Source organism: Erythrolamprus reginae, chromosome 4, assembly GCF_031021105.1.
Source record: "Erythrolamprus reginae isolate rEryReg1 chromosome 4, rEryReg1.hap1, whole genome shotgun sequence".
In the NCBI taxonomy this organism is placed as follows: Eukaryota; Metazoa; Chordata; class Lepidosauria; order Squamata; family Dipsadidae; genus Erythrolamprus; species Erythrolamprus reginae.
Genome location: NC_091953.1, coordinates 3607927 through 3635740, shown reverse-complemented (window position 1 = coordinate 3635740; position 27814 = coordinate 3607927). Strand labels below are relative to the sequence as shown.

The following is a 27814-nucleotide window of genomic DNA, read 5'->3' as shown; positions in this document are numbered from 1 at the left end:
CTGCCAAGCCTCTGAAATTTGATCTCGTGACTACGGGGAACGTTGAAACGAAAAATGGGCAATATGTCACTTTTTTCAGTGCCGTTGTAACTTGGAACGGTCACTAAACGAACAATTGTAAGTCAAGGACTTTGACTGGGTCAAAAACTTGAAGAAAATGCCAGTTTCAGTCAAAAACATCACAAATTGCCTTGAAATGTCGTCAGACAGCTGCAAATAGCCGTAAATGCAAGCTGGTCATGTGGCCACCCACTGGAAGTCCAAATCCATGCGTAACTTTTTTTGGAGTTGGTCGTAACTTTGAATACTCGCTAAGCGGCCAGTTGTAAGTCGAGGACTACTCGTAACGGAAAGCTGCATCACAGCTTCAGATTGCAATTGTTGTGCGTTGTTGACTTGCCTTCCTCTTCCAGGCGACCAAATCCAAGAAGCCGATAATGCTCCCGGTCACATTTATGGACGGCACCACCAAGACCTTGTTAACCGACTCGGCCACTACGGCTAAGGAGCTTTGCAGTTCTTTGGCCGACAAGATAAGCTTGAAGGACCATTTTGGCTTCTCCCTTTACATCGCGCTCTTTGACAAGGTAAGAATCCGCGGTGGGAGAGAAGACCACAAGGTGTAGCTGGGGAGACTCCGGGAGTGGAAGTCCAAACGTTTTAAGCTTGACAAGGTTAGGAAATCCTGATTTAACATTTTCACCCATCTGGCTTTCATGCCTAAGGTGGGACGGGAACTCACTGTCTCCTGGTGATTGGCCCAAAATCACCCAGTTGGCTTTCATGCCTAAGGTGGGACTAGAACTCACCATCTCCTGCTGATTGGCCCAAAATCACTTAGTTGGTTTTCATGCCTAAGGCGGGACTAGAACTTTCCGTCTCCTGGTGATTGGCCTAAAATCACCCAGTTGTTTTTTATGATTAAGATGGGACTATAACTCACTGTCTCCTGGTAATTGGCCCAAAATCACCCAGTTGGCTTTCATGCCTAAGGTGGGACTAGAACTCACTATGTCCTGGTGATTGGCCCAAAAACACCCAGGTTTTTTTTTTATGATTAAGATGGGACTGGAACTCACTGTCTCCTGGTGATTGGCCTAAAATCACCCAGTTGGCTTTCATGCCAAAGGCGGGACTAGAACTCACCATCTCCTGGTTATTGGCCCAAAATCACCCAGTTGACTTTCATGTCTAAGGCGGGACTAGAACTCATTGTCTCCTGGTGATTGGCCCAAAGTCACCCAGTTGGTTTTCATGCCAAAGGCGGGACTAGAACTCACCATCTCCTTGTGATTGGCCAAAAATCACCCAGTTGACTTTCATGTCTAAGGCGGGAGTAGAACTCATTGTCTCCTGGTGGTTGGCCCAAAATCAGCCAGTTGGTTTTCATGACTAAGGCGGGACTAGAACTCACCATCTCCTGGCGATTGGCCCAAAGTCCCCCGCCTGACTTTCTCTTCCTCTCTTCTTTGCCAGGTCTCGTCCCTCGGAAGCGGCAGTGACCACGTCATGGATGCCATCTCGCAGTGCGAGCAGTTTGCCAAAGAGCAGGGCGCCCAGGAACGCAATGCCCCTTGGCGACTTTTCTTCAGGAAGGAAATCTTCACCCCCTGGCACAATCCCACCGACGACTACGTCGCCACCAGCCTCATTTACCAGCAGATTGTTCGAGGGGTGAAGTTTGGGGAGTACCGGTGCGATAAGGTAAACCGGCATTCGAAGTCCTTGCCACGTCCAAATTCAGGGCAAGTTGAAATCTTAGATAAAACAAATGAGACCCTAGATTGGGGATGGATTACTTTATGTTTTTTTTCAAGAATAGAATAGAATAGAATTCTTTATTGGCCAAGTGTGATTGGACGCACAAGGACTTTGTCTTTGGTGCAGATGCTCTCAGTGTACATAAAAGAAAAGATACACTTGTCAAGAATCCAGAGATACAAAACTTAATGATTGTCATAGGGTACAAATAAGCAATCAGAACACAATCAATATTAATATAAACCATAAGGATAGAAGCAACAAGTTACAGGCATACAGTCATAGGTAGGAGGAGATGGATGATAGGAACGATGAGAAAAAATAGTAGTAATAGTGTTCTGGTACAAGTTCAACTTTTCCCAGTCAGATAACTCAGCACAACGAGGTATCCCAGATCATTTTATTGCAGGAATTCTCACAATAACTCACAGTTATGATGCGATTCTTCTGCAGTATAATCTTTCCCATTGTGCAGGTAAAAAGAGGTTGAATTGACCCAGGCTCTAGGTGGAGCATCTACATGCTGGCTGACTTAGTGAAAGAGTGAAGACAAAGACCCTCTGGAATGTTCTCTCCAATTACCCCTCATCCCGAGTCAGAGCCAATAGAAATACACAAATGTGGTCACATGTAAAACTGCATTACCCAGAGTGCAATTTCACTACATTTCCCCTAATGCAATATCTTAAAGAGACATGCACAAATAGTAATACAGCCTTAGTGAATAGTTTGACAGTGTGACGAATGGTTGTAGGTTTAGGGTCGCCTCTCTTCCCTTAGCAGGCGTCTATCTCTTTTCCGAGCGGTTCTTCTCTTATGTCTTTGCAGGAGGAGGACATGGCTGAGTTAGCTTCCCAGCAATACTACGTGGATTATGGATCCGAAATGGTCTTGGAGCGTCTCCTGAACCTGATTCCCTCCTACATTCCCGACCGAGAGATCACGCCTTCCAAAACGGTTGAGAAGTGGGCTCAGTTCATCATCGCTGCCCACAAGAAGGTAAATAAATAAACCAGGATGGAGCTGAGAGAATGCAGGATAGGTCCTGTCAAACGTCATAGAAGAACGAGCTGCAGCGGATAAGACACCAGGCTAGACAGCAAGACGCCGTGAGTTCTAGTTCTGCCGTAGGTGTGAAATCCAGCTGGCCAACTTTGGGCCAATCACCAAAGAGGCAGTGGTTGTAGTCCTGCCTTAGATACAAAGCCTGCTGCATGACTTTAGCCAATCACCAGGAGATGGTGAGTTCTAGTCCCGCTTTAAGCATGGAAAGCTGCTGCATGACTTGGGCCAATCACCAGGAGACGGTGAGTTCTAGTCCTGCTGTAGGCATGAAAACTATTTGGGTGACTTTGGGGCAATCATAAGGCGAGTATGAGTTCTAGTCCCGCCTTAGGCGAGAAAGAAAAGAAGGCCTAGGGGAAACATGATAGCAGTGTTCCAATATCTCGGAGGCTACCACAAAGAAGGAGGAGTCAACCTATTCTCCAAAGCACCTGAGAGTAGAACAAGAAGCAATGGGTGGAAACTAAACAAGGAGAGAAGCAACCTGGAATTAAGGAGAATTTTCTTATGGTGAGGGCAATTAACCAGTGGAACAGCTTACCTCCAGAAGTTGTCAATGTTCTGTTATTCTTTCAGTCTGTGTCAAGAGGTTCCCAAGACTATATTTTTTTTTTGTCTTCCAGGGAATTTATACTCAGAAGAGGATGGATCCTAAAAGAGTTAAGGAAGAAGTGGTGGACTTTGCTCGTTTCAAGTGGCCTTTGCTGTTCTCCAGGTTCTACGAAGCATTTAAGTTTTCAGGTATGCCTAAAGTTTCCCATTGCTTGAAGACAACAGGTTCCCAAACACTGGTGCACAACCAGTAGCGGTCACTCATGCAATTAAGTTGCCAACTTTTCCTTACCCCAAGGGCTCTTATGCAGGAGTTTGGGAGGCCCCAGGCTCCTGCTCCAATCACAAAATGCTGCAAGATTTCGTCTCCTGGATATTTGCCCCATACATTTTTCAATCCGGCAAACATTTTCTATTAGGTCCCACAGAGTCGGCCTTCTCCGGGTCCCGTCGACTAAAGAATGTCGTCTGGCAGGACCCAGGGGAAGAGTCTTCTCTGTGGCGGCCCCGGCCCTCTGGAACCAACTCCCTCCAGAGATTAGGACTGCCCCCACCCTCCTCGCCTTTTGTAAGTTATTAAAAACTCATCTTGGCCGACAGGCATGGGGAAATGAACACACACACACACACACAAACACACACACACACACCAGTTATCAAGGTTGGTGCATGGTTTTGTTTGATTGGATTGTGTGATTATTTTATTATAAGGGTTTTTAATTTTATTTTTTTTAAATTGGATTTGTACACTTTTTATGTTGTTGTGAACCACCCCGAGTCTTCGGAGAGGGGCAGCATACAAATCTAATAAATTATTATTGTTGTTGTTGTTATTATTATTATTATTATTATTATTATTATTAATAATAATAATAATAATTAGATTTGTATGCCGCCCCTCTCCAAGGACACATACTCTTTTGGCCCGTGAACCAAAAAATGTTTGCCATCACTGTGCCTAGTCCCTCTTTTCATTAAACTAGACATACCTAGAAACATAGAAGACAGACGGCTGAAAAAGACCTCATGGTCCATCTAGTCTGTCCTGAACCTAATTTGGTTCAGAACACAGCTGGAAGGGGCCTTGGAAGATCTTTCTGGCCCAACCAGCTGCTGAAGGAGGATGCCCAAGGTGTCCTTGGAGTGGGGTGGCATATAGAGTAAATCCAATCCACCCACCCATCCATCCATCTATCCATCTATACATCCATCCATCCACCCATCTATACATCCATCCATCCATACATACATACATACATACATACATACATACCACTTCAGACCAATGATTGTGCAATCTCTTCTTAAAAACCTCCAATATTGGAGCACCCACAACTTCAGGTGGCAAGCTGTTCCACTGGTCAATTGCCCTCACTGTTAGGGAGTTTCTCCTTAGTTCCAAGTTGCTTCTCTACTTGATTAGTTTCCATGCATTGTTTCTTGTCCTGCCTTTGGGTTGCTCGGGGTGACGTTTGGGGCAAGATGACCGCACCTCCCTTTCCTTCAGGTTTTTCTGCATTTTTGTTTAAACCCTAGGTCCCAGCCTTCCACAAAACGAACTGATTGTAGCCGTGAACTGGACCGGGGTGTATTTTGTCGATGAACAAGAACAGGTCCTCCTGGAATTTTCCTTCCCAGAGATCACCGCTGTCTCCAGCAATAGGTAAGACCTTAAAAAAACACACACAACAACCCAGGAGATAACCCATAATAGAACATTGAATAGAATTCTTTATTGGCCAAGTGTGATTGGACACACAAGGAATTTGTCTTTGGTGCAGATGCTCTCAGTGTATATAAAGAAAATATATATTTGTTAAGAATCGTGAGGTACAACACTTAATGATGGTCATAGGGGTCAAATAAGCAACCAGGAAACAATATTAATAAAAATCTTAAGGATACAGACAACAAGTGACAGTCATACAGTCATAAGTGGGAGGACATAAAACTACATAGGCTAGGGGGAGATGTCTCAGTTCCCCCATGCCTGACGGCAGAGGTGGGTTTTAAGAAGTTTACAAAAGGCAAGGAGGGTGGGGGCAATCCTAATCTCTGGGGGGAGCTGGTTCCAGAGGGTCGGGGCCACCACAGAGAAGGCTTTTCCCTTGGGTCCCGCCAGCCGACACTGTTTAGTCGATGGGACCTGGAGAAGGCCAACTCTGTGGGACCTAACCGGCCGCTGGGATTTGTGTGGCAGAAGGCGGTTTCGCAGATACCCTGGTCCGGTGCCATGAAGGGCTTTATAGGTCATAACCAACACTTTGAATTGTGACCGGAAACTGATTGGCAACCAATGCAGACTGCGGAGTGTTGGAGTACATGGGCATACCTGGGGAAGCCCATGATTGCTCTCACAGCTGCATTCTGCACGATCTGAAGTTTCCAAACACTCTTATCTAATGTTTAATTTGTACAATAATTGTTGGACAAAATAAATAAATAAATACATAGTTCCTTCATCAGTGGCAGGATTCCTTCTGTAATAGCCACGTTGCCTTTGCTCCAAGGAAGATGTTTTTTTGCCAAAAGGGCTGAGAAGACGTCTAGCGTTAAAACGTTTGGTCTGATCCGCAGGCTGAATTCTTTCCTTTTGGGTCCGTCTGTCTTTTCCGCAGCGGAGGGAAACTCCAAGGACAGAGTTTCACGCTGGCGACCATCAAAGGCGACGAGTACACGTTCACGTCCAACAACGCAGAGGACATCCGGGACCTGGTGGTCACCTTCTTGGAAGGGCTGAGAAGGAGGTCGAAATACGTGGTCACGCTGCAAGACAATCCAAACCCAGGTAAGGCGAGGAGTCAAAGGGAAGGAAGGATTAGAGGGAGGAAATTGAGGGAGTTAATTCCTTAAGTGAAAAAGCTTTCCTTTTCTTTTTTTCTCCTTCCTTCCTCCCTCCCTCCCTCCCTCCTATCCTTTTTCTTTCCTTTTTACCTTCCCTTTTCCTCCTATCTAACTTCCCCTTTCATTCTCTCGCCCATTTTCCTTCCTTCCTTCCTTCCTTCCTTCCTTCCTTCTTTCCTTCCTTCCTTCCTTCCTTCCTTTCTCTCTCCCTCCCTCCCTCCCTCCTATCCTTTTTCCCTTCCTCTTTCCTCCTATCTTCTTACTTCCCCTTTCATTCTCTCGCCCATTTTCCTTCCTTCCTTCCTTCTTTCCTTCCTTCCTTCCTTCCTTCCTTCCTTCCTTCCTTCCTTCTTTCCTTCCTTTCTCTCTCCCTCCCTCCCTCCTATCCTTTTTCCCTTCCTCTTTCCTCCTATCTTCTTACTTCCCCTTTCATTCTCTTGCCCATTTTCCTTCCTTCCTTCTTTCCTTCCTTCCTTCCTTCCTGCTTTCCTTCCTTCCTACCTTCCTCCTATCCTTTTTCTTTCTTTTTTCCCTTCCCCCTTTCTCCTATCTTTTTTCCTTCCCCTTTCAAGCTATTGCTCTTTTTCTTTCCTTCCTCCCTCCCTCCTTCCTATCCTTTTTCTTCCCTTTTTCTCTTCCCCTTTTCTCCTATCTTCTTACTTCCATTTTTATTCTCTTGCCATTTTTCCTTCTTTCCTTTCTCCCTTCCTCCTATCCTTTTTCTCTTTTTCCCTTCCCCCTTTATCCTATATTTTTCTTCCCCCTTCACCCTATTGCTCTTTTTTCCTTCCTTCCTCCTCCCTCCCTCCCTCCCATAAATATATACATATATTTTCTTTCTTTCTTTCTTTCTTTCTTTCTTTCTTTCCTCCCTCCCTCCCTCCCTCCCTTCCATCCATCAGTCTTAAAGTTGCCATAATTGGAGAGCCCTGGTCTAGTTCATCCTTGGCCTTGAATGAAAGCGTCATTGGTCTGGAGCCCACATCATCATGGCAATCACGATAGTCTTCTCTATATCAATCCAGATCTTTCTCTTGTCCTACATACCGACATCTTCCAATTCTGTCTCCCTCCAGCTGGCGATGATTCCGGTTTCCTCAGTTTCCTCAAAGGGGATTTGCTGATTCTGGACCAGGATACGGGAGAAAACGTGATGAATTCTGGCTGGGCCAACGGAGTCAATGAACGGACCAAGCAGAAGGGAGACTTCCCAACTGATTTGGTCTACGTCTTGCCCACTATGACCACGCCTCCTCCGGACATCGTGGTAAACCACCTGGCACACGTGTGAACAGAAAAAATAGGTGTTTTCTGGGGGAAGTCCTCTAGAATTACTTGGTTGAGCTGGGAAGCCATCACAATTGAATGAATGAATGAATTAATTAATTAATGAATGAATGAATGAGATGGGTGGGTAGATGGATAGATGTGTTGGTTGGTTGGTTGGTAGGTAGGTAGGTTGGTTGGTTGGTTCATTGGTTGATTGGTAGGTTGGTTGGTAGGTTGGTAGGTAGGTTGGTAGGTTGGTTGGTTGGTTGATTGGTAGTTGGTTGGTTGGTTGGTTGGTTGGTTGGTTAGTAGGTTGGTTGGTTGGTTGGTTGGTTGGTTGGTTGGTTGGTTGGTTGGTTGGTTGATTGGTTGGATGGACGGATGTGTTGAATGGATGGGTGGTGAGTGGGGTGATGGATGGATGGATGGATGGATGGATGGATGGATGTAGTTGATGGATAGATGCAAGGTTGCTGAAACTGGATGCAAAGAGGTAAGTCAATAACTATAGATGTCTGTAGAATTTTCAAATAATTAGACATATTTTTTTAAAGGCTGTTTTATTATTGTTCTAGACAACTTAACAACATGAAGAAGCTTTGTAAAATGAATGCTTGATTTGAAGAGGTCCAGTGTTATTGTATCTTCTTTTAAATAGCATCAGTTTTAAAGATCTGAAAAAGTATAATCTCAAATGTAACAGTCTCCCTTTTAGTATGAAGATAAGGCAGCTGAGTTAAACCCTGACTTAGTCATGTTTAGAGTAGATCCATTTAAATAATTGGGAGGAGTTAGTGTGCCTACATTTAAGAAAACTTTCTGGCATTAATATACTGCCGCCATGTACATTTCTCCAATTCTTTGCTATTTCTATGGGTCAGGCAGACATGCACAGAAACACACAACGAACAGTGTATATCATCTATGCTGTTTGCTGCAAGGAGGCAAATTGCAGGGAGGCAGAGGCAGACTGTTTTTCTCCTTGTTTTCCACCCCCAAAACTAAGATGCGTTTTATACTTCGAAAAATACGGTAATTTTGGGGAGGATGTTAGAGAAAGGGGACTTCATCTTATTCATTTTCGGTCAATTTTTATTTGCAATAACTAACTGGGATCTTCTCTGCCCCCACCCCCAGGCTTTGGTTACCATGACTCCGAATCAGAGGCAAGAAGTTGTAAGGACATCCCAGCTGGTGATGAGTGACAGCGAAGAGAGAATCAAGCCCTACACGCTGGAAGAATTCTCTTATGATTATTTTAGGTAAAATTGCCAAAATTGAGCTTCATTGATTGGATTGGATTGGATTGGATTTGTATGCCGTCCCTCTCCGTAGACTCGGGGCAGCTAACAACAGTAGTAAACAGCATATGACAATCCAATATAAACAGTTAAAAACCCCTATTGTAAAACCAAACATACATACAGACATACCATGCATAAAAGGTGTAAAGAATTTGGTGAGTTCACAGCACACAGCAAGAGTTAATTATTCGGCTCACAAATCTAATAACTTAAATTATAACCCCTAAACTAGACTATACAATCATACGCACATACACACCAAACGAATCATAGTTCGGCTGTGACTAGATATTAATTCTCATGGCAAAGGTAGGTCTTCAAGGTCCTCTCCTGTGGGCACGCCAACCTCCACTGCTTAGTCGACAGGACCCGGAGAAGGCCAACCCTACGGGATCTAATTGGTCTTTGGGAGGTATGCGGTAGGAGACGGCCCTAAGCCATGTAGGGATTTATAGGTGATAACCAACACCTTGAATTGTGAACGGAGACCAATTGGCAGCCAGTGCAGTGCGCGGGGCATAGGTGTTTTGTGGCTGTACCTAGGTACACCCACAACAGCTCGCATGGTTGTGTTCTGGACTAACTGCAGTCTCCGAGCACTCTTCAAGGGTAGCCCCATGAAGAGTTCATTGCTTGTTCTCAGGTGTTTTGGAGAATAGCTTGACTCACTCTTCTTAATGGCAACCCCTGAGATACTGGATTTAGATCTTGCCCCCCTGACCAATAAATGTGATGCATGGTGTGATTGGATTGTTTGATGGATTAATACATTGGGTTTTTAGCTGAAGTTTTTTAATGTATTAGATTTGTCTTGTATGCTTTGTTTTTATATTTATTCTGTGAGCTGCCCCAGGTTTTCAGAGAAGGGTCTGTAATATGGTAAATGATTTAGCTTTACTAGATAAATGTTCAAAGCAATGGAAACTGCAGTTTAATGTTTCCAAATGTAAAATAATGCACTTGGGGAAAAGGAATCCTCAATCTGAGTATTGCATTGGCAGTTCTGTGTTAGCAAAAGCTTCAGAAGAGAAGGATTTAGGGGTAGTGATTTCTGACAGTCTCAAAATGGGTGAGCAGTGTGGTCGGGCGGTAGGGAAAGCAAGTAGGATGCTTGGCTGCATAGCTAGAGGTATTACAAGCAGGAAGAGGGAGATTATGATCCCGCTATATAGAGACCACATTTGGAATACTGTGTTCAGTTCTGGAGACCTCACCTACAAAAAGATATTGACAAAATTGAACGCGTCCAAAGACGGGCTACAAGAATGGTGGAAGGTCTTAAGCATAAAACGTATCAGGAAAGACTGAATGAACTCAATCTGTAGAGTCTGGAGGACAGAAGGAAAAGGGGGGACGTGATCGAAACATTTAAATATGTTAAAGGGTTAAATAAGGTTCAGGAGGGAAGTGTTTTTAATAGGAAAGTGAACACAAGAACAAGGGGACACAATCTGAAGTTAGTTGGGGGAAAGATCAAAAGCAACGTGAGAAAATATTATTTTACTGAAAGAGTAGTAGATCCTTGGAACAAACTTCCAGCAGACGTGGTAGATAAATCCACAGTCACTGAATTTAAACATGCCTGGGATAAACATATATCCATTGTAAGATAAAATACAGGAAATAGTATAAGGGCAGACTGGATGGACCATGAGGTCTTTTTCTGCCGTCAGACTTCTATGTTTCTATATACTTTTGTCAGCCAATCAGATTATGCATATTCACCGTGATTAAGCAGTTTTACACGGTTGAAGTCATTGCATTTCTTCTCTCTCTGCAATTTGGAATATTGCATCAAGGAGGCCCCTAACCTGACAGAAGTCTGTGTTTTTCCTTGCCAGGCCTCCACCCAAACACACCCTGAGCCGAGTGATGATCACCAAAAACCGTGGGAAAGACAAGCTGTGGTCCTACACCAGGGAGCCCATCAAGCAGCCCTTGCTGAAGAAGGTGCTGAGCAGTGAAGACCTATCTCAAGAAGCCTGCATGGCTTTCATTGATATCTTTCTGGGTTGGGGGTCAAGAGTTTTTCCCATACGTGAAGCATCTTATGGGGTCTGATGCTGGTCTCCTTGGAATCTAAGCGGTGGCTGGATGGATCTAGCCCAGGACTTGTTCTCCTAGAGCAGGGGCCTCCAACTTTGGCAACTCTAAGCTTGTGGACTTCAAGTTTATTTTTATGAATGCGATTTATAAGCATTAGTAAATAAGAAAGAAGTCCCAGAATTCCCCAGCCAGCAAAGTCCACAAGTCTTAAAGTTGCCAAGGTTGGAGACACAGAAGGCTACCAAACTGCCCAAGGAAGCCCACTCATCTCCCAGTAGAGGGCCTTCAGAGGAAGCCTCGTCACCAACAAATGACCAAATGAGAGAGGAAGGGAGGGAAGGAAGGAAATGACAGAATGACGAGGGAAAGAAGGAAGGAAATGACAAGAAATTACAGGAAATGACAGTATGATGAGGGAGAGAGCGAGGAAGGAAGGGAGGGAGGAAATGACAATGAGGGAAGGAAGGAAGGAAATGACAGAACAGGAAAGAAGGAAGGAAATGAAAAAATGAGGGAAGGAAGGAAATGACAGAGGAAGGAAGGAAGGAAATGAAAAAATGAGGGAAGGAAGGAAATGACAGAGGAAGGAAGGAAGGAAGGAAATGAAAAAAAGGGAGGGAGGGAAGGAAGGAAATGACAAGAAATGACAGGAAATGAGGGAATAATGAGGGAGAGAGTGAGAAAGGGAGGGAGGGAGGAAATTACAATGAAGGAGGGAAGTAAGTAAGTAAGGAAATGATAGAACAGGAAGGAAGGAAATGACAGAATGAGGGAGGGAGGGAGGAAGGAAATGACCAAAAGGGAGGGAAGAAGGAATCCTTATCTTTACTTACATATCCTTAACCTGGACACCCATCCTGAAGTACATGGGCGATTATCCCTCCAAAAGGACCCGCTCAGTCAATGAGCTAACAGATCAGATCTTTGAAGGGGCTTTGAAAGCCGAAGCGCTCCGAGACGAGATTTACTCGCAGGTCCTGAAGCAGCTGACCGACAACCATGTGAAGTAAGTGCTTTTGCCTTCTCTCCCTGCTGGGTTGCCTTGCCCTACCTTCGCCAACTCTTTCTCTACAATAAGTGGCACCGCCGTACGCTGAATTTTGATCATGTGACCACAAGGATGCTACAACAGCCATAAGTTGAAATAATAATAATAATAATAACAACAACAACAGTAATAATATTAATTTATTAGATTTGTATGCCTCCCCTCTCTGAGGACTCAGGGCAGCTATATAACGCTGTTTTCAGTACCGTTGTAACTTCAAACGTCACTAAACGAACTGTTATATCTCAAGGACTACCTGTATATCCTAAAGATCGAGATCATTAAGAGCCTAGCTTGCTTTGAAGGAGTCTGTTACCTTTTTCAGAATATTATAGTGTACTTTGTATTCTGCTATGTTCCATCATAGGCCCAGTGCTCTTGAATATTTTCATTTATTTATTTATTTTTTATTTTATTTTATTTATTCATTTGTCCAATACACAAATACATAGGAAGAAAAATAGACATGTGATAATATAAAAGAGGGTGAAAGTGAACTTAGAGGAGAGGATATCTGAAAGGAAGAGAATATATAAGAATAGAATAGAATAGAATTTTTTATTGGCCAAGTGTGATTGGACACACAAGGAATTTGTCTTGGTGCATATGCTCTCAACGTACATAAAATAAAATATACATTTGTCAAGAATCATGTGGTACAACACTTAATGATTGTCATAGGGGTCAAATAAGCAATGAAGAAGCAATATATAAGATAGGTGAAAGAAAGGAAAGACAATTGGACAGGGGACGAAAGGCACACCAGTGCACTTATGGACGCCCCTTACTGGCCTCTTAGGAACCTGGAGAGGTCAATCGTGGAGAGTCTAAGGGGTTTAGGGGTTGACACAATTGAGTCCGGTAATGAGTTCCACGCTTCAATAACTCGATTGTTGAAATCATATTTTTTACAGTCAAGTTTGGCACGGTTCGTATTAAGTCTGAATCTGTTGCGTGCTCTTGTGTTGTTGCGGTTGAAGCTGAAGTAGTCATTGACCAGTAGGACGTTGCAGCATATGATCTTGTGGGCAATCCTCAAATCGTGTTTAAGTCATAAACGACTTAGATAAGGGAATAGAAGGGGAACTTACCAAATTTGTTTTTTTTTTAAATAATCTTTATTAAATTTCTACATATAAAAACAGTCAAAACAAACAAAACACACAAAGAAAGAAAGAGAAATGAGGGGGGGGGGGGGAATGAGAAAAACATATCTTCAGGTTGCCAAGGTTAGGAAACACTGACCTAGAACATAAGAACCTAAGAAGAGCCATGTTAAATCAGGCCAAAGCCCATCGAGTCCAGCATTCTGTATCCCACAGTGGCCCACCAATTGTCCATGGGGATTTTGAGTAGAAAGAGAAGGCAAGACCCTCCCTTTCCCTTGACCCCCAACAAATGGTACTCAAGGGAATCCTGCCTGCCTCAACCGACATAGAAGCGGCACATGGACATCCCTTTCCATAACCACCTATGATACACTTGGCATCCATGAATCTGTCTAATCCTGCCTTGAAGCTCTCCAGGCTGACAGCTGTCACGGCCTCTTCAGGAAGTGAATTCCATAAACCAGTGACCCTCTGGGTGAAGAAATATTTCCCTTGATTTGTCCTCACTTTCTTACCTATGAGCTTTACGGAGGGCCCCCTCGTCCTGGTATTGTGGGACAGAGAAAATAATTTTTCTCTATCCACCTTTTCTATCCCATGCAGGATTTTATACACTTCAATCAAGTCAACCCTTAAACACCATCTTTCAAGGCCGAAGAGACCAAGGTGTTGCAACCTGGTTTCATAAGGGAGGGGCTCCATTCCCTTGATCATTCTTGTTCTCCCTTTTTTGCACCTTTCCCAGTTCCATCCTATCTACCTACAAAGTCCCTTCCAACTCTGTTAATCTATACCTGTATTTCTTGCGGAAAAGGTACAGCGAAGAAAAGGGCTGGGAATTGCTCTGGCTGTGCACGGGCCTCTTCGCGCCTAGTAACGTCCTGCTCCTTCACGTCCAGAGGTTCATCCAGTCTCGGAAGTATCACCCGCTCGCCAGCGACTGCTTGCAGAGGCTGCAGAAAGCTCTGAGGTTCGTGCGCTATAGCTGAAAAATCCACCTTTGGGGAATGACAAATTGGGCAGGAAGCCGCTATCCGACCAAGAATGGGAGAACCAATTCACTGAGCCGAGAAGTAATGAGAGACAGTTGGGGCTTCAAGCTAGGCACCAGCTGGAGTTCTAGTTCCATTTTAGCCATGAAAGGCGGCTGGTTTGGGCCCTTTGGGCCAGTCACCGGGAAACAGGGAGTTCTAGTCCTACCATAGGCACCAAAGCCAGCTTGAATAACTTTGGGCCAATTGCTAGGCGATGGTGAATTCTAGTTCCCCCTTAGGTAGAAAAACTGGTTGGGTGTCTTTGGAGCAATCACCAGGACCTGGAGAATTCTAGTCCCAGTTTAGGATTAAAAGCCAGCTGGATGAGTTTGGGCCAGTCACCGGGTGACTGTGAATTCTAGCCCTGCCTTAGGCATAAAAGCTGGCTAGGTAACTTTGGGCCAATTGCTAGGAGATGGTGAATTCTAGTTCCACTTTAGGCATGAAAGCTGGTTCGTTGGCTTTGGTCCAATCACCAGGAGACTGCGAGTTCTAGTTCTGCCTTAGCCATGAAAGCCTGCTGGGTAAGTTTGGCCCAATCATTAGGGGACTGTGAATTCTAGTCCTGATTTAGGCATAAAAATCAGCTGGGTAACTTTGGTCCAATCACTAGGAGATAGTGAATTCTAGTTCCACTTAAGCACGAAAGCTGGTTGGGTGTCTTTGGACCAATCACCAGGAGACTGTGAGTTCTAGTCCCACCCTAAGTGACTCTTTTTAGCACAGCACAAGACAACAACATTACAACCTCAACTTTTTACTTCTGCACATTAGTACATAACTAGTTGTTTCTACAAAGGATCCGTCTAATTGGAAAAAAACAAAGTCAACTTTTCATATATTTTTTTTCATAACCCGAAGCGATATCCCAATTTAAAAAAAAAGATAAATATATTCTCCTCTTGGACTACAACCATCCATTTAACTTCCAGCGTTGTCTCTCCTAGGAACGGGTCCCGAAAATACCCTCCCCATTTGGTGGAAGTGGAGGCCATTCAGCATAAAACCACACAGATTTTTCATAAAGTCTATTTCCCGGACGACACGGATGAGGTAACAGCAAAAACTCCGGGCTGGATCGCTTAGAAAAGTCCATCCTGGCTCCCTTTCGGTTCAGGAAATACAGGTTGTCTTGTTTTACGACCGCAACAGAGCCCAATCAAAATCCCCCATCCCCGGGAGGCCCTCTGGAAACCAGAAATGGCCTGTTTCTCAACTTCTGCCTCATGTATCCCAGCGGCCAGTTAGGTCCCACAGAGTCGGACTTCCCCAGGTCCCGTCGGCCAGACAATGTCGACTGGCGGGGTCTAGGGGAAGAGCCTTCTCTGTGGTGGCCCCGTCCCTCTGGAACGAACTCCCTCCAGAGATGTGAAGCGCCCCCACCTTCCTGGTTTTTTGCAAAGCGTTAAAAGCCTACCTTTGCCGGCAGGCATGGGGGCCGTGAGTAATGAGATTGTCTCTGGCCAATATGAGACGTGATTGGATTGGATGAGTGTATGCGAATGTGCGTGGGGATTTTAAATGTGTTTAGAATTTTTTTATTTTTAGAGATATTAGATTTCTTGTATACTGTTGTATTAATGTTGTCCGCCACCCTGAGTCTCTCCGAAAAGGGCGGCATAGAAATCTAAATGAATGAATGAATGAATGAATGAATGAATGAATGAATGAATGAATGAATGAATGAATGAATGGTGGAAGGTCTTAAGCATAAAACGTATCAGGAAAGACTTCATGAACTCAATCTGTATAGTCTGGAGGACAGAAGGAAAAGGGGGGACATGATCGAAACATTTAAATATGTTAAAGGGTTCAATAAGGTTCAGGACGGAAGTGTTTTTCATAGGAAAGTGAATACAAGAACAAGGGGGCACAAACTGAAGTTAGTTGGGGGAAAGATCAAAAGCAATATGAGAAAATATTATTTTACTGAAAGAGTTGTAGATCCTTGGAACAAACTTCCAGCAGACGTGGTTGGTAAATCCGCAGTAATTGAATTTAAACATGCCTGGGAGAAACATAGATCCATTGTAAGATAAAATACAGGAAATAGTATAAGGACCATGAGGTCTTTTTCTGCCGTCAGTCTGAACGAACGAACGAACGAACGAACGAACGAACGAACGAACGAACGAACGAGTGAGTGAGTGAGTGAGTGAATGAATGAATAAGCCACTTTCGGAGGCAGGCTTTCATGTTTCCTGCTATCAGGGTTAATAAACTATCATGATTTAAATAGTTTGGCCAAATGGCTTCTAACCTCTCCCAGCTGGGCCCATCCAACCGGTTGATTTGTATTTAATTGAGTAAACCATGTTTAAACCCTAGTTTAAACCCAAGAGGTGAAACTCGGCTTGTGTGAAACCAGGTTGCTTCTTCTCCTTTCTCATCTCGCCAGGCATTTGAAGTGGAGTCTGGCACCAAAGCCAAGGATTTCTGCCACAGCATTTCCAAACGGCTGCACTTGAAATCGTCCGAGGGATTCAGCCTTTTTATTAAGATATCGGACAAGGTGAGTCTTACAACTCATTGCTTTTGTTCAGAGTTATATCCTGTATAAATGGATATAATGTCTATCCATTTTTACAGGATACAAAAGCCCAGTCCGTTAATACTGGAACCCTAAAACGCACGAAGAACGGTTGCAGGAATTGGGTATGTCTAGTTTCATTTAATTTAATATATTTGATTCGTGCCACAAGGGTCTGTTCTGGGTCCTATTCTTTTTCATATGTTTGTGAGTGACATAGGGGAAGGTTTGGTAGGGAAGGTTTGCCTATTTGCCGATGACTCTAAAGTGTGCAATAGGGTTGATATTCCTGGAGGGGTCTGTAGTATGGTAAATGATTTAGCTTTACCAGATAAATGGTCAAAGCAATGGAAACTGCAGTTGGATGTTTCCAAATGTAAAATAATGCACTTGGGGAAAAGGAATCCTCAGTCTGAGTATTGTATTGGCAGTTCTGTGTTAGCAAAAACTTCAGGAGAGAAGGATTTAGGGGTAGTGATTTCTGACAGTCTCAAAATGGATGAGCAGTGTGGTCGGGCTGCAGGAAAAGCAAGTAGGATGCTTGGCTGCATAGCTAGAGGTATAACAAGCAGGAAGAGGGAGATTGTGATCCCCTTATATAGAGCGCTGGTGAGACCCCATTTGGAATACTGTGTTCAGTTCTGGAGACCTCACCTACAAAAAGATATTGACAAAATTGAACGGGTCCAAAGACGGGCTACAAGAATGGTGGAAGGTCTTAAGCATAAAACGTATCAGGAAAGACTTCATGGACTCAATCTGTATAGTCTTGAGGACAGAAGGAAAAGGGGGGACATGATCAAAACATTTAAATATGTGAAAGGGTTAAATAAGGTTCAGGAGGGAAGTGTTTTTAATAGGAAAGTGAACACAAGAACAAGGGGACACAATCTGAAGTTAGTTGGGGGAAAGATCAAAAGCAACGTGAGGAAATATTATTTCACTGAAAGAGTAGTAGATCCTTGGAACAAACTTCCAGCAGATGTGGTTGGTAAATCCACAGTCACTGAATTTAAACATGCCTGGGATAAACATATATCCATCCTAAGATAAAACACAGGAAATAGTATAAGGGCAGACTAGATGGACCATGAGGTCTTTTTCTGCCGTCAGTCTTCTATGTTTCTATGTTTCTATGAGCTGCCAGACACCTGAAGGAAAGACAAGAAGCAATGGGTGGAAATTAATCAAGGAGAGAAGCAATTTGGAACGAAGGAGAAAATTATTGACCATTAACTGGTGGAACAGCTTGCCACCAGAAGTTATGGGTGCTTCATCACTGGAGGTTTTCAAGAAGAGATTGGCCAACCATTTATCTGAAATGTTAGAGGATTTCCTGGTTGAGCAGGGGATTGCACTAGAAGACCTCCAAAGTATCTTCCAACTATGTTATTTCTGTGATTTTGTTACTATTTGGATGGGAGACCACTAGGAGACCCCCCCCACACACACTATTGAATAGCCAAAAATGAACCTAGAGGTAGATGGTAGCATATCTGATCAAGAATATTAGATGGCTACATCGGGACTCCCCAAACGTGAGTTAAATTCAGGAAAACATTTTCAAGCAGGAAAAAAAACCTTTTAAAAATGATTGTACAGATTGACACAAATAACAGCGTGACAAAGTAGCAACAATGGTGGTTTGGAACAGTGTTTCCCAACCTGGGCAACTTGAAGATATTTGGACTTCAACTCCCAGAATTCCCCAGCCAGCGAATGCTGGCTGGGGAATTCTGGGAGTTTAAGTCCAGATATCTTCAAATTGCCAAGGTTGGGAAACACTGGTTTGGAAGATCTGCAGGAAATATTTATGGAGATTCTCATTCATCCCGTTCATGGTTGTCCCAAAGGTGCTTTTTCAAAAGACAACTGGATTTTCTTTATTTTTCCTCAAAGATCTTTCACTTCTCACCCAAGGAGCTTCCCCAGTTCTGACTGAATGTTGGAGAATGGAAGGCTTTATGTTTCTTGCAGTCATCTGGCCCTTAGCACTCTCTCTGAGAGTCGTAGACTCGATGTGGACTCTCAGAGACAGTAGTAACGACCGGATGACGGCAAGGAAGATAAATCCTTCCATTCTCCACCATTCAGCCAGAACTGAAAAAGCTTCTTCTAGGATAGTGATGGTGGACCTATGACATGAGTGCCACAGGTGACACCCAGAGCCGTATCTGCTGGCATGCGAGCTGTTGCCCTAGCTCAGCTCCAATGTGCATGTGTGTGCTGGCTAGCTGGTTTTTGGTTCACACAGAGGCTCTGGGAGGGCGGTTTTGGCTTCCAGAGAGCCTCCAGGGGATGGAGAGGGTGTTTTTACCCTCCGATGTCTCCAGGGAAGCCTTTGAAGCCTGGGGAGGGCAAAACACGAGCCTACGGGGCCCACCAGAAGTTGGGGAACAGGCCGTTTCCAGCCTCCAGGGGGCCTCCACTGTTTTCATCCTCCCCAGGCATTGAATTTTAGGTGTGGGCACTCACGCACGCCCATGCTCTTTCGGCACCCGAGGAAAAAAAAAGTTCACCATCACTGTTGTAGGAGATGCAAAATTTCATAAAAATGTTCAATATCATATACTCATGTCAAAAAGCTAAAGTACAATGGTCCCTCTACTTAAGAACTTAATTCGTTCCGTGACCAGGTTCTTAAATAGAAACGTTTGTAAGTAGAAGCAATTTTTCCCATAGGAATCAATGTAAAAGCAAATAATGCGTGCAAAACCATTAGGAAAGAAATAAAAGCTCTTCGAAAATTAATAAAAATATTTTTATTTTTTTTTAAAAGGAAAGAAATAAAAGCTCGGAATTTGGGTGGGAAGAAGAGGAGGAGGACAGTGGCTGCCCAGAGCGAAGGGAGCGTTTCTTTTCTCTGGGCGCTGGCAGAGGTTTATTCCCTCTCCAAGCACCCAGATAAAGGAAAACGCTCCGTTTGCTCTGGGCTGCCAAAGCCTCCTTAAGCACCACCGAAAGGCTCCTCTGGCAACCCAGAAAAGCCCGAGATGGCCGGAATTAAAGGGGAAATGGCAGGAAACTGGCCTTTGTGCCGCTCTCAAATTTCTTGGGAAATTTTTCCAGGCTCGGGTTCTTAAGTAGAAAATGGTTCTTAAGAAGAGACAAAAAAAGTATTGAACACCCGGTTCTTATCTAGAAAAGTTCTTAAGTAGAGGCATTCTTAGGTAGAGGTACCACTGTAATTATTAACGACGAGGTAACAGAGAGTTTTCAAATTCGAAAAGGAACGAGGCAGGGCTGTCTGCTTTCACCACTATTATTCATACTATCACTGGAAGTTTTATTAAGAATAATTAGAGCAGATAAACAAAACAAAGCAGTGAAGGGTTGCCAGCTCCTGCCGCTTCCCGCGGAGCTCCGTGACCCCCAGTGCGCGCCCACGTGAGATTTTGCTTCTGTGCATGCGCAGGACGCAAAATCACGTGAGAGGACGGGTGTGAGATTTCCACGCATGCGCAGAAGCAAAAAACCTCCCTGAAATCTTGCTCGTGTTTCTTTGTGAGATTTTGCTTCTGTGCATGCACAGAAATAAAATCTTGCTCGGGCGTGTGCATTGTTGCGCATGCAGCTCCATTTCCCCTAGCAGAGCTACATCAGGGCCCGTATTGGTAGGAACCCGAAATTGAATTACAGTAGTACCTCTAGATACGAGCTGCTCCACATGTGAGTATTCCAAGATACGAGCCACGAGGGGAGAGAAATTTCTTTTCGAGACCCGAGCTGAAATTCGGGATACGAGCCGAGCGTCCACTAGGTGGCGCAAGAATCCTTGCTTCTGGTTATCTCGGAGGGGAAAAACAAAGTCTAAAGCCATTTGTTCCAGATACGAGTTGTTCGACATACAAGCTCCCTTCTGGAACGAATTAAACTCGTATCTAGAGGTACTACTGTATAGGTATGGAAATAAAGGGAGAAACTTATAAGATTCAAGCATTGGCAGATGATTTGGTATTTATAATTGAGGAACCATTAAAATCGGGGAATAGGCAAATGGCGGTATGGGTGGACTATGGAAAATTGGATTTAAAATTAGCAATGAAAATGATAGTTAAAAATACGACCAGATTGCAGGAATTAGGATTAATAGAAAAATTGGGAATACAAACGGCAAAGAAAATGAAATATTTAGGGATACTCTTATTTATTTGGTTGGATTTCTATGCTGCTCTTCTCCGCAGACTCAGGGCAGCTTACAACAATAAAAATACAATACAATATGACGAGTGAAACCATCATATTAGCATCAAGGTTTGCCCTGTTGAAAAAAGGTAATTATGATAAATTAACCGAACAAATTAAAACAGACGGATGGTCAAATCTGCAGCTCTCCTTTATGGGAAGAATAGCGCTAATTCAGATGAAGATTTTACCTAAATTGTTATTTCTATTTCAATCCATACCAATAAAATTAGAGAAGAGGGATTTTTTTTTTCAAAATCTGAACAAAATTACATTAAAGTTCGTATGGTTAAAAGGGTCCAGATTTGAGAGAGACCGCTTGCCTTTTTCCAGGTCATCAGTGTCCCCGAAGGAGATTTCTTCTTTGACTTCGTCAGGCATCTGACCGACTGGATCAAGAAAGCAAGACCAGCGAAGGATGGTAAATCTTGCTTGACTTCAATATACAGTATAAATCTTTACTTCCTCATAGTTCCCTCTAGTGGCCAACTTTCAGAATTACATCTTGTCATGTTTTTTTTTAAGTGAATTGAAAACGATAGCAATTTTTTCCACCAGAAGGATTCTTATAAATAATATCTGGAATCTTATCTGAAAACCCTCTGAACCCCATTGTCTATTTGTAAATTTGTTTAAACTTGTTCAAAATGTGTGGACTTCAACTCCCCAAATTCCCCAGCCAACCTATGCACATTAGCAGGTGGCTTTCTGCAGCACCCCCTGCAGTCAGGAGTGTGAATTGCACCCCCAACCTCTAATTGTAGATCAGTGCTTCTAAACTTTGGTGTGTTAAGATGCATGAACTTCAACTCCCAGAATTCCTCAGCCAGCAAATGCTGGCTAGGGAATTCTGGGAGTTGAAGTCCACTTATCTTAAACATGCCAAGGTTGATAAACACTGCCTTAAATTAACCATGGGTTGCCACCAGAGGTGAGTTCCTCCCAGTTCGGACTGATTCGCCCAAACCGGTATTGACCTGCTGGTGAGGCCACGATGATATCAATGAACTGGATTGGTCAATGCCGGTCGGTGGGCACCGCCATCTTTTTTTCTTTTATTTTTTTTCTACATTTTACCAATTGGTTTTTAAATATGATGATGATGATGATAATAATATTAATAATAATATTAATAATAATAATAATAATAATAATAATAATAATTTATTGGATTTGTATGCCGCCCCTCTCCGCAGACTCGGGGCGGCTAACAATAATAAACACAACATGTGCAATCCAATAATAAAAAACAACTTAAAAACCCCTATTATAAAACGAAACATACACACACACAAACATACCATGCATAACTTGTAATGGCCTAGGGGGAAGAGCTATCTCAACTCCCCCATGCCTGGCAGTATAAATGAGTCTTGAGTAGTTTACAAAAGACAGGGAGGGTGGGGGCAGTTCTAATCTCTGGGGGGAGTTGGTTCCAGAGGGCCGGGGCTGCCACAGAGAAGGCTCTTCCCCTGGGGGCCGCCAAACGACATTGTTTAATTGATGGGACCCGGAGAAGGCCAACTCTGTGGGACCTTATCGGTCGCTGGGATTCGTGTGGTAGCAGGCGGTTCCGGAGGTAATCTGGTCCATTGCCATGTAGGGCTTTAAAGGTCATGACCAACACTTTGAATTGTGACCGGAAACTGATCGGCAACCAATGCAGACTGTGGAGTGTTGGAGTAACATGGGCATATTTAGAGAAGCCCATGATTGCTCTCGCAGCTGCATTCTGCACGATCTGAAGTTTACAAACACTTTTCAAAGGTTGCCCCATGTAGAGAGCGTTGCAGTAATCGAACCTTGAGGTGATGAGGGCATGAGTGACTGTGAGCAGTGACTCCCTGTCCAAATAGGGCCGCAACTGGTGCACCAGGCGAACCTGGGCAAACGCCCCCCTGGTCACAGCTGAAAGATGATGTTCCAATGTCAGCTGTGGATCGAGGAGGGTTTTATATGCTTCTTTTTTAATATTAGATTTGTTTCGCTATAATATTGTTTTTTTATTATTATTGTTGTGAGCTGCCCCGAGTCTTCAGAGAGGGGCGGCATACAAATCTAATAAATTATTATTATTATTATTATTATTATTATTATTATTATTATTATTATTATAAATAATTATTTTATCTTCCGTGCATGCACAGAAAGCGAGTTTTCTGCAGCATGTATGTGCTACCATTTTGTTATTGGCTTTTAAAAAAAAATGTGTGGGGTTTTTTCACGGCTTGGGCGGAAATGAACCGGCAGGGAGGTAAGTTGGAACCCACCCCCTGGTCGTCACACAATGTGCAACCGGTTTTGGACATTGTGCTGCATTTGCTCTGCAGGGCTTGTGCCTTCTCTCACGTACCAGGTGTTTTTTATGAAGAAGCTTTGGACCAACACCATGCCTGGGAAGGATTCAATGGCGGACTCTATTTTCCATTATTATCAGGTATGTCACATATTTTGCAGGGTTCCCCAAACTTTTTACACAGGGGGCCAGGTCACTGTTGGAGGGCCGGACTATAAAAAAACCCTATGAACAAATCCCTATGCACACTGTACATACCTTATTTTAAAGTAAGAAACAAAATGGGAACATACTATTTAGAGGGGGGGGGGGAAAGAAGTCTGAAATTCATATATGTTTATGTTTTGTTTTTAATTTTCCTTTGTTAACATCTGATTGGCTATACAAGGTTTTCTTGGCTCATGGAAAAATGTATAAAGAAAGAAGGAAGCACTTTGGCATAATGGTTAATAAGTTAGAAATATAATTGGTGTACTTTTTTGAGGAGGGAATTTAATTAAAAGAAAATGAATGTAACTGGATGACAAAATTAGGAAAAAAAAACTTTTGCAACTTTTTTGATGATTGATATTAGTTACTAACAAAATACCGCATTTTATTCATGGAAAATTAGATGTGCTCCTGTCACTCACTCGCAGGCCGGATAAATGGCCTCAGTGGGCCCCATGTGGCCCGCGGGCCATAGTTTGGGGACCGCTGTTTAAAGGGTTCATCAATGGAAGAATCTAAGCCAGGTTACGGTGGACAAGCCTTTTTCCATCTTTACACTAGTAGTAGGTTCCTACCGGTACAGTTGACACCATCGTACTGGTAGTGAAAATGGAGCTCCGTGCATAGTTCTGTGTCTCCGGCGCACGAGCGCATGTGTCCGAGCAAGAGTTTGCTTCTGCACACCCCAATCAGTGAACTGCCAAACAAGCTAACAGTAAAGAACAAGTCAAGAAAGGAGAATATTTTTAGCTAATGGTTGGAGTCCTTGGTCCTTGTTTCTCTCGGAGTTTGGCTGTTATTCTTGCAGATGTTTCATCACCCCGTTATGGAAAATCATCAGTGCTAGAGGAGAGTGGGGTGTGCTCTCTGTTTGTAAACCAGCAGCTTGGTCGGAGAGAGGAAACACTACTCTCTACTGGCACTGATGGTGCTGTCTAGTTGGGTCGTGAGATGTCTGCAGGAAAAGCACCAAGCTCAGAGAATATCAAGGGCCACGCAGTTCTCTTCCTCCTCCCCTTCCTCCTCTTCCTCCTCCATCTCCTCTTCCTGTTCCTCCCCCTCTTTTTCCTCCTTCTCCTACCCCCCTTTCTCATCTTCCTCCTCCTTGTCCTCCTCTTCTTCCTCCTCTTCCTCCTCCTCCTCCCATTCCTCCTCTTCTTCCTCCTTCTCTTCTTCCTCTTCCTCCTTTTTTTCCTCCTCCTCCTTCTCCTCCTCCTCCCCTTTCTCATCTTCCTCCTCCTTCTCCTCCTCTTCTTCCTCCTCTTCCTCCTTCTCCCCTTCCTCCTCTTCCTCTTCCTTCTCTTCTTCCTCCTTCTCTTCTTCCTCCTCCTCCGCCTACTCTTCTTCCTCCTTCCTCCTCCTACTCTTCTTCCTCCTCCTTCTCCTCTTCTTCCTCTTCCTCCCCTTCCTCCTCTTCCTCCTCTTCCTCCTCCTCCTCTTCCTCCTTCCTCCTCCCTCCTCCTCCTCTTCTTCCTCCTCTTCCTTCTGCTTCCTCTTCTTCCTCCTCCTCCACCTCTTCCTTCTCCTCCTCCTCTTCCTCCTCTCTGCAAATTCTGCTCCCTTCTAGCACTGATGAATTTACCTAGTTTGGTCATTAAATGCCTGCAAGAAAACAATGAAGTTCAGAGGGCAGCACCTCCAAAACCCCTCTCACTAAAGCTGAAAGAGCAGGCTGCTTGTATAGCAACCAAAGACACCCCACCCCTTCCCTGTAGCATTGATAACATTCCCTAGTTGGCTCACGAGACGTCTCCAAGAAAAGGCTCAGGTTCAGAGGCCACCCAGGACCCCCTGTTTCCTTCATCCGCTTTCGAGATGATTCAGAAAGTCGTCTCACCACTATCTGACCTTCCTTCGTGCCACAGGAGTTGCCCAAATATCTCCGGGGCTACCACAAATGCACCCGGGAGGAAGTCCTGCAGCTTGGAGCCCTGATCTATCGGGTGAAATTTGAAGACGATAAATCCTGTTTTCCTAATATTCCGAAACTTCTCAAGGAGTTGGTGCCTGAACCTCTTATCCGACAGCTGTCGCCGGATGACTGGAAGAGAGTAAGTTTGCTCCAAGAATTGTCTGCCTCCATCTTTCTCTCTCTCTCTCTCTGTCTCTCTCTCTCTGTCTCTCTCTCTCTGTCTCTCTCTCTCTGTCTCTCTCTCTCTCTGTCTCTGTCTCTCTGTCTCTCTCTGTCTCTCTCTCTGTCTCTCTCTCTCTGTCTCTCTCTCTGTCTCTCTCTCTGTCTCTCTCTGTCTCTGTCTCTCTCTCTGTCTCTCTCTGTCTGTCTCTCTCTCTCTGTCTCTCTCTGTCTGTCTCTCTCTGTCTCTCTCTGTCTCTCTCTGTCTCTCTGTCTCTGTCCCTCTCTCTCTCTCTCCCTGCAAATAGTCCTTGACTTACTGTTCTGCCTCCAGTTACGAACGCATCAAACCCACGGTATCAAAACACAAACTTAACTTGAGCCATGAACCACTGCTAATAACTGGCTTAGCAGTGGAGACACACACACAAATCCAAAAGCAGTCCTTTCTTGCAAAAGGTCAGCTGCTAATTAATCTTCATTAGTTCAGCAAAGTCTTATCTCAGAGCAATGCAGTTAGTTCTCGCTATCTCACATAGTGTCCAAAGGCTTGGCAAAATGCCCAGGAATAGTGATGGGCGAAGCAAACCCGCACAATTCGGGCCCGTACCGAATTTTGCTGTGTTCGGTATGCCGAACACGAACACAAATTTTTTTGAAACTTTGGGCAAAGTTTGGAGTTGCGTTCGGCGTTCGGAGCTCTCCGCTGGTTGTGTGAACTTCATGCCTCGTCCCAGGTTATCACAGATTGTGATGCTCGACTCTGCTCTTTTTTTGCAGTCCATCGTGGCCTATTTCAATAAACACGCAGGCAAAACGAGGGAAGAGGCGAAGCTGGCTTTCCTCAAGATTATATTCCGGTGGCCCACGTTTGGGTCGGCTTTCTTCGAAGTGAAGGTGAGGAGGCGACCGACCTCGGTTGCACTTAAGAAGTGAGGAAGGAGCCATAAGTGGTATCGTACATCTGCTCAACCTGCGGACTTCTATCAGAATGTTAAGGGCAACTGTTGGGGGAAAGATCAGAAGCAATGTGAGAAAATATTATTTTAGTGAACAAGGGGACACAATCTGAAGTTAGTTGGGGTAAAGATCAAAAAAGAATAGTAGATCCTTGGAATAGTAGATCCTTGGAACAAACTTCCAGCAGACGTGGTTAGTAAATCCACAGTAACTGAATTTAAACATGCCTGGGATAAACATAGATCCATCCTAAGATAAAATACAGGAAATGGTATAAGGGCAGACTAGATAGACCATGAGGCCTTTTTCTGCCATCAGACTTCTATGAATATAGAAAATAGAACAGAATAGAATAGAATCAAATATAGAATATAGAATAGAATGGAAGTGAATATAGAAAATAGAATAGAATATAGAATAGAATGGAATAGAACATAGAACATAGAATATAAAATATAGAATAGAATATAATTCTTTATTGGCCAAGAGTAATTGGACACACAAGGAATTTGTCTTTGGTGCAGATGCTCTCAATGTACATAAAAGAAAAAGATACATTTGTCAAGAATCATGAGATAAAAACACTTAATGATTGTCATAGGGGTCAAATAAGCAATCAATGAGGAAACAATCAATATTAATAAAAATCTTAGGGATACAAGCAATAAGTTACAGTCATGCAGTCCTAAGTGGGAGGAAAAGGGTGATGGGAATGATGAGAAAAAACTAATAGAAATAGAAGTGCAGATTTAGTTTAAAGTCTGACAGTGTTGAGGGAATTATTTGTTTAGCAGAGTGATGGCATTCGGGGAAAAACTGTCCTTGTGTCTAGTTGTCTTGGTGTGCAGGGCTCTGTAGCGACATTTTGAGGGTAGGAGTCAAAACAATTTGTGTCCAGGATGCGAGGGGTCCGTCAATATCCGCTCATCCGCCAATCCGCCCCTGGTCATGACTATGGTCTAACAAAAATCTATTCCTGATCCGTATGGAGGGCTGGGGGATCTTCCGTAAAGCTGTGCCGTAGCCGAACCGCGCTGGCTAGCTGGCATGTCATCTTCTCAGCCAACTGACACACTTCCACCTTCCTTTCTCAACAGCAAACCACGGACCCAAATTATCCAGAACTGCTCCTGGTTGCCATCAACAAACACGGCGTCAGCCTCATTGACCGGAAAAGCAAGGTGGGTCCCTGAAGTGGGAACGCTATTTTCTTTTTTTCTATTTCTATTTGGCTTTTCTTCTTTGTTTTTTACTAAACAAATAATTCCCTTACTAAGTCTGCGCTACTACAGTGTTCCCTCGATTTTCGCGGGGGATGCGTTCCGAGACCACCCGCGAAAGCTGAATTTCCGCGAAGTAGAGATGCAGAAGTAAATACACCATTTTTGGCTATGGACAGTATCACAAGCCTTCCCTTAACACTTTAAACCCCTAAATTACCATTTCCCATTCCCTTAGCAACCATTTACTCACCATTATTACTGGTACTCACCATTGAATAAGACACTTAGTAATCCTAATATTTATAAA

General features: G+C 43.8%; 1 protein-coding gene across 6 annotated transcripts in view; it reads left to right on the top strand.

Annotated features, from left to right (window-relative positions):
* MYO7A (myosin VIIA) overlaps positions 1-27814 on the top strand; it is a 97219-nt gene that overhangs the window by 65797 nt on the left and 3608 nt on the right. For 3 of the 6 annotated variants that reach the window (XM_070749486.1, XM_070749483.1, XM_070749482.1), the window contains 19 exons: positions 414-587; positions 1477-1704; positions 2590-2760; positions 3450-3567; positions 4915-5041; positions 5997-6166; positions 7299-7489; positions 8629-8753; positions 10637-10794; positions 11694-11847; positions 13813-13968; positions 14980-15085; positions 16431-16544; positions 16622-16687; positions 21081-21168; positions 23078-23184; positions 25119-25304; positions 26105-26221; positions 27382-27465. In XM_070749486.1, coding sequence (XP_070605587.1) covers positions 414-587; positions 1477-1704; positions 2590-2760; positions 3450-3567; positions 4915-5041; positions 5997-6166; positions 7299-7489; positions 8629-8753; positions 10637-10794; positions 11694-11847; positions 13813-13968; positions 14980-15085; positions 16431-16544; positions 16622-16687; positions 21081-21168; positions 23078-23184; positions 25119-25304; positions 26105-26221; positions 27382-27465 — 2640 coding nt within the window. Of the gene's footprint in view, positions 1-413; positions 588-1476; positions 1705-2589; positions 2761-3449; positions 3568-4914; positions 5042-5996; positions 6167-7298; positions 7490-8628; positions 8754-10636; positions 10795-11693; positions 11848-13812; positions 13969-14979; positions 15086-16430; positions 16545-16621; positions 16688-20746; positions 21169-23077; positions 23185-25118; positions 25305-26104; positions 26222-27381; positions 27466-27814 lie in introns of those variants that run through there. The other 3 variants (XM_070749485.1, XM_070749484.1, XM_070749487.1) reach the window with 2 other exon arrangements.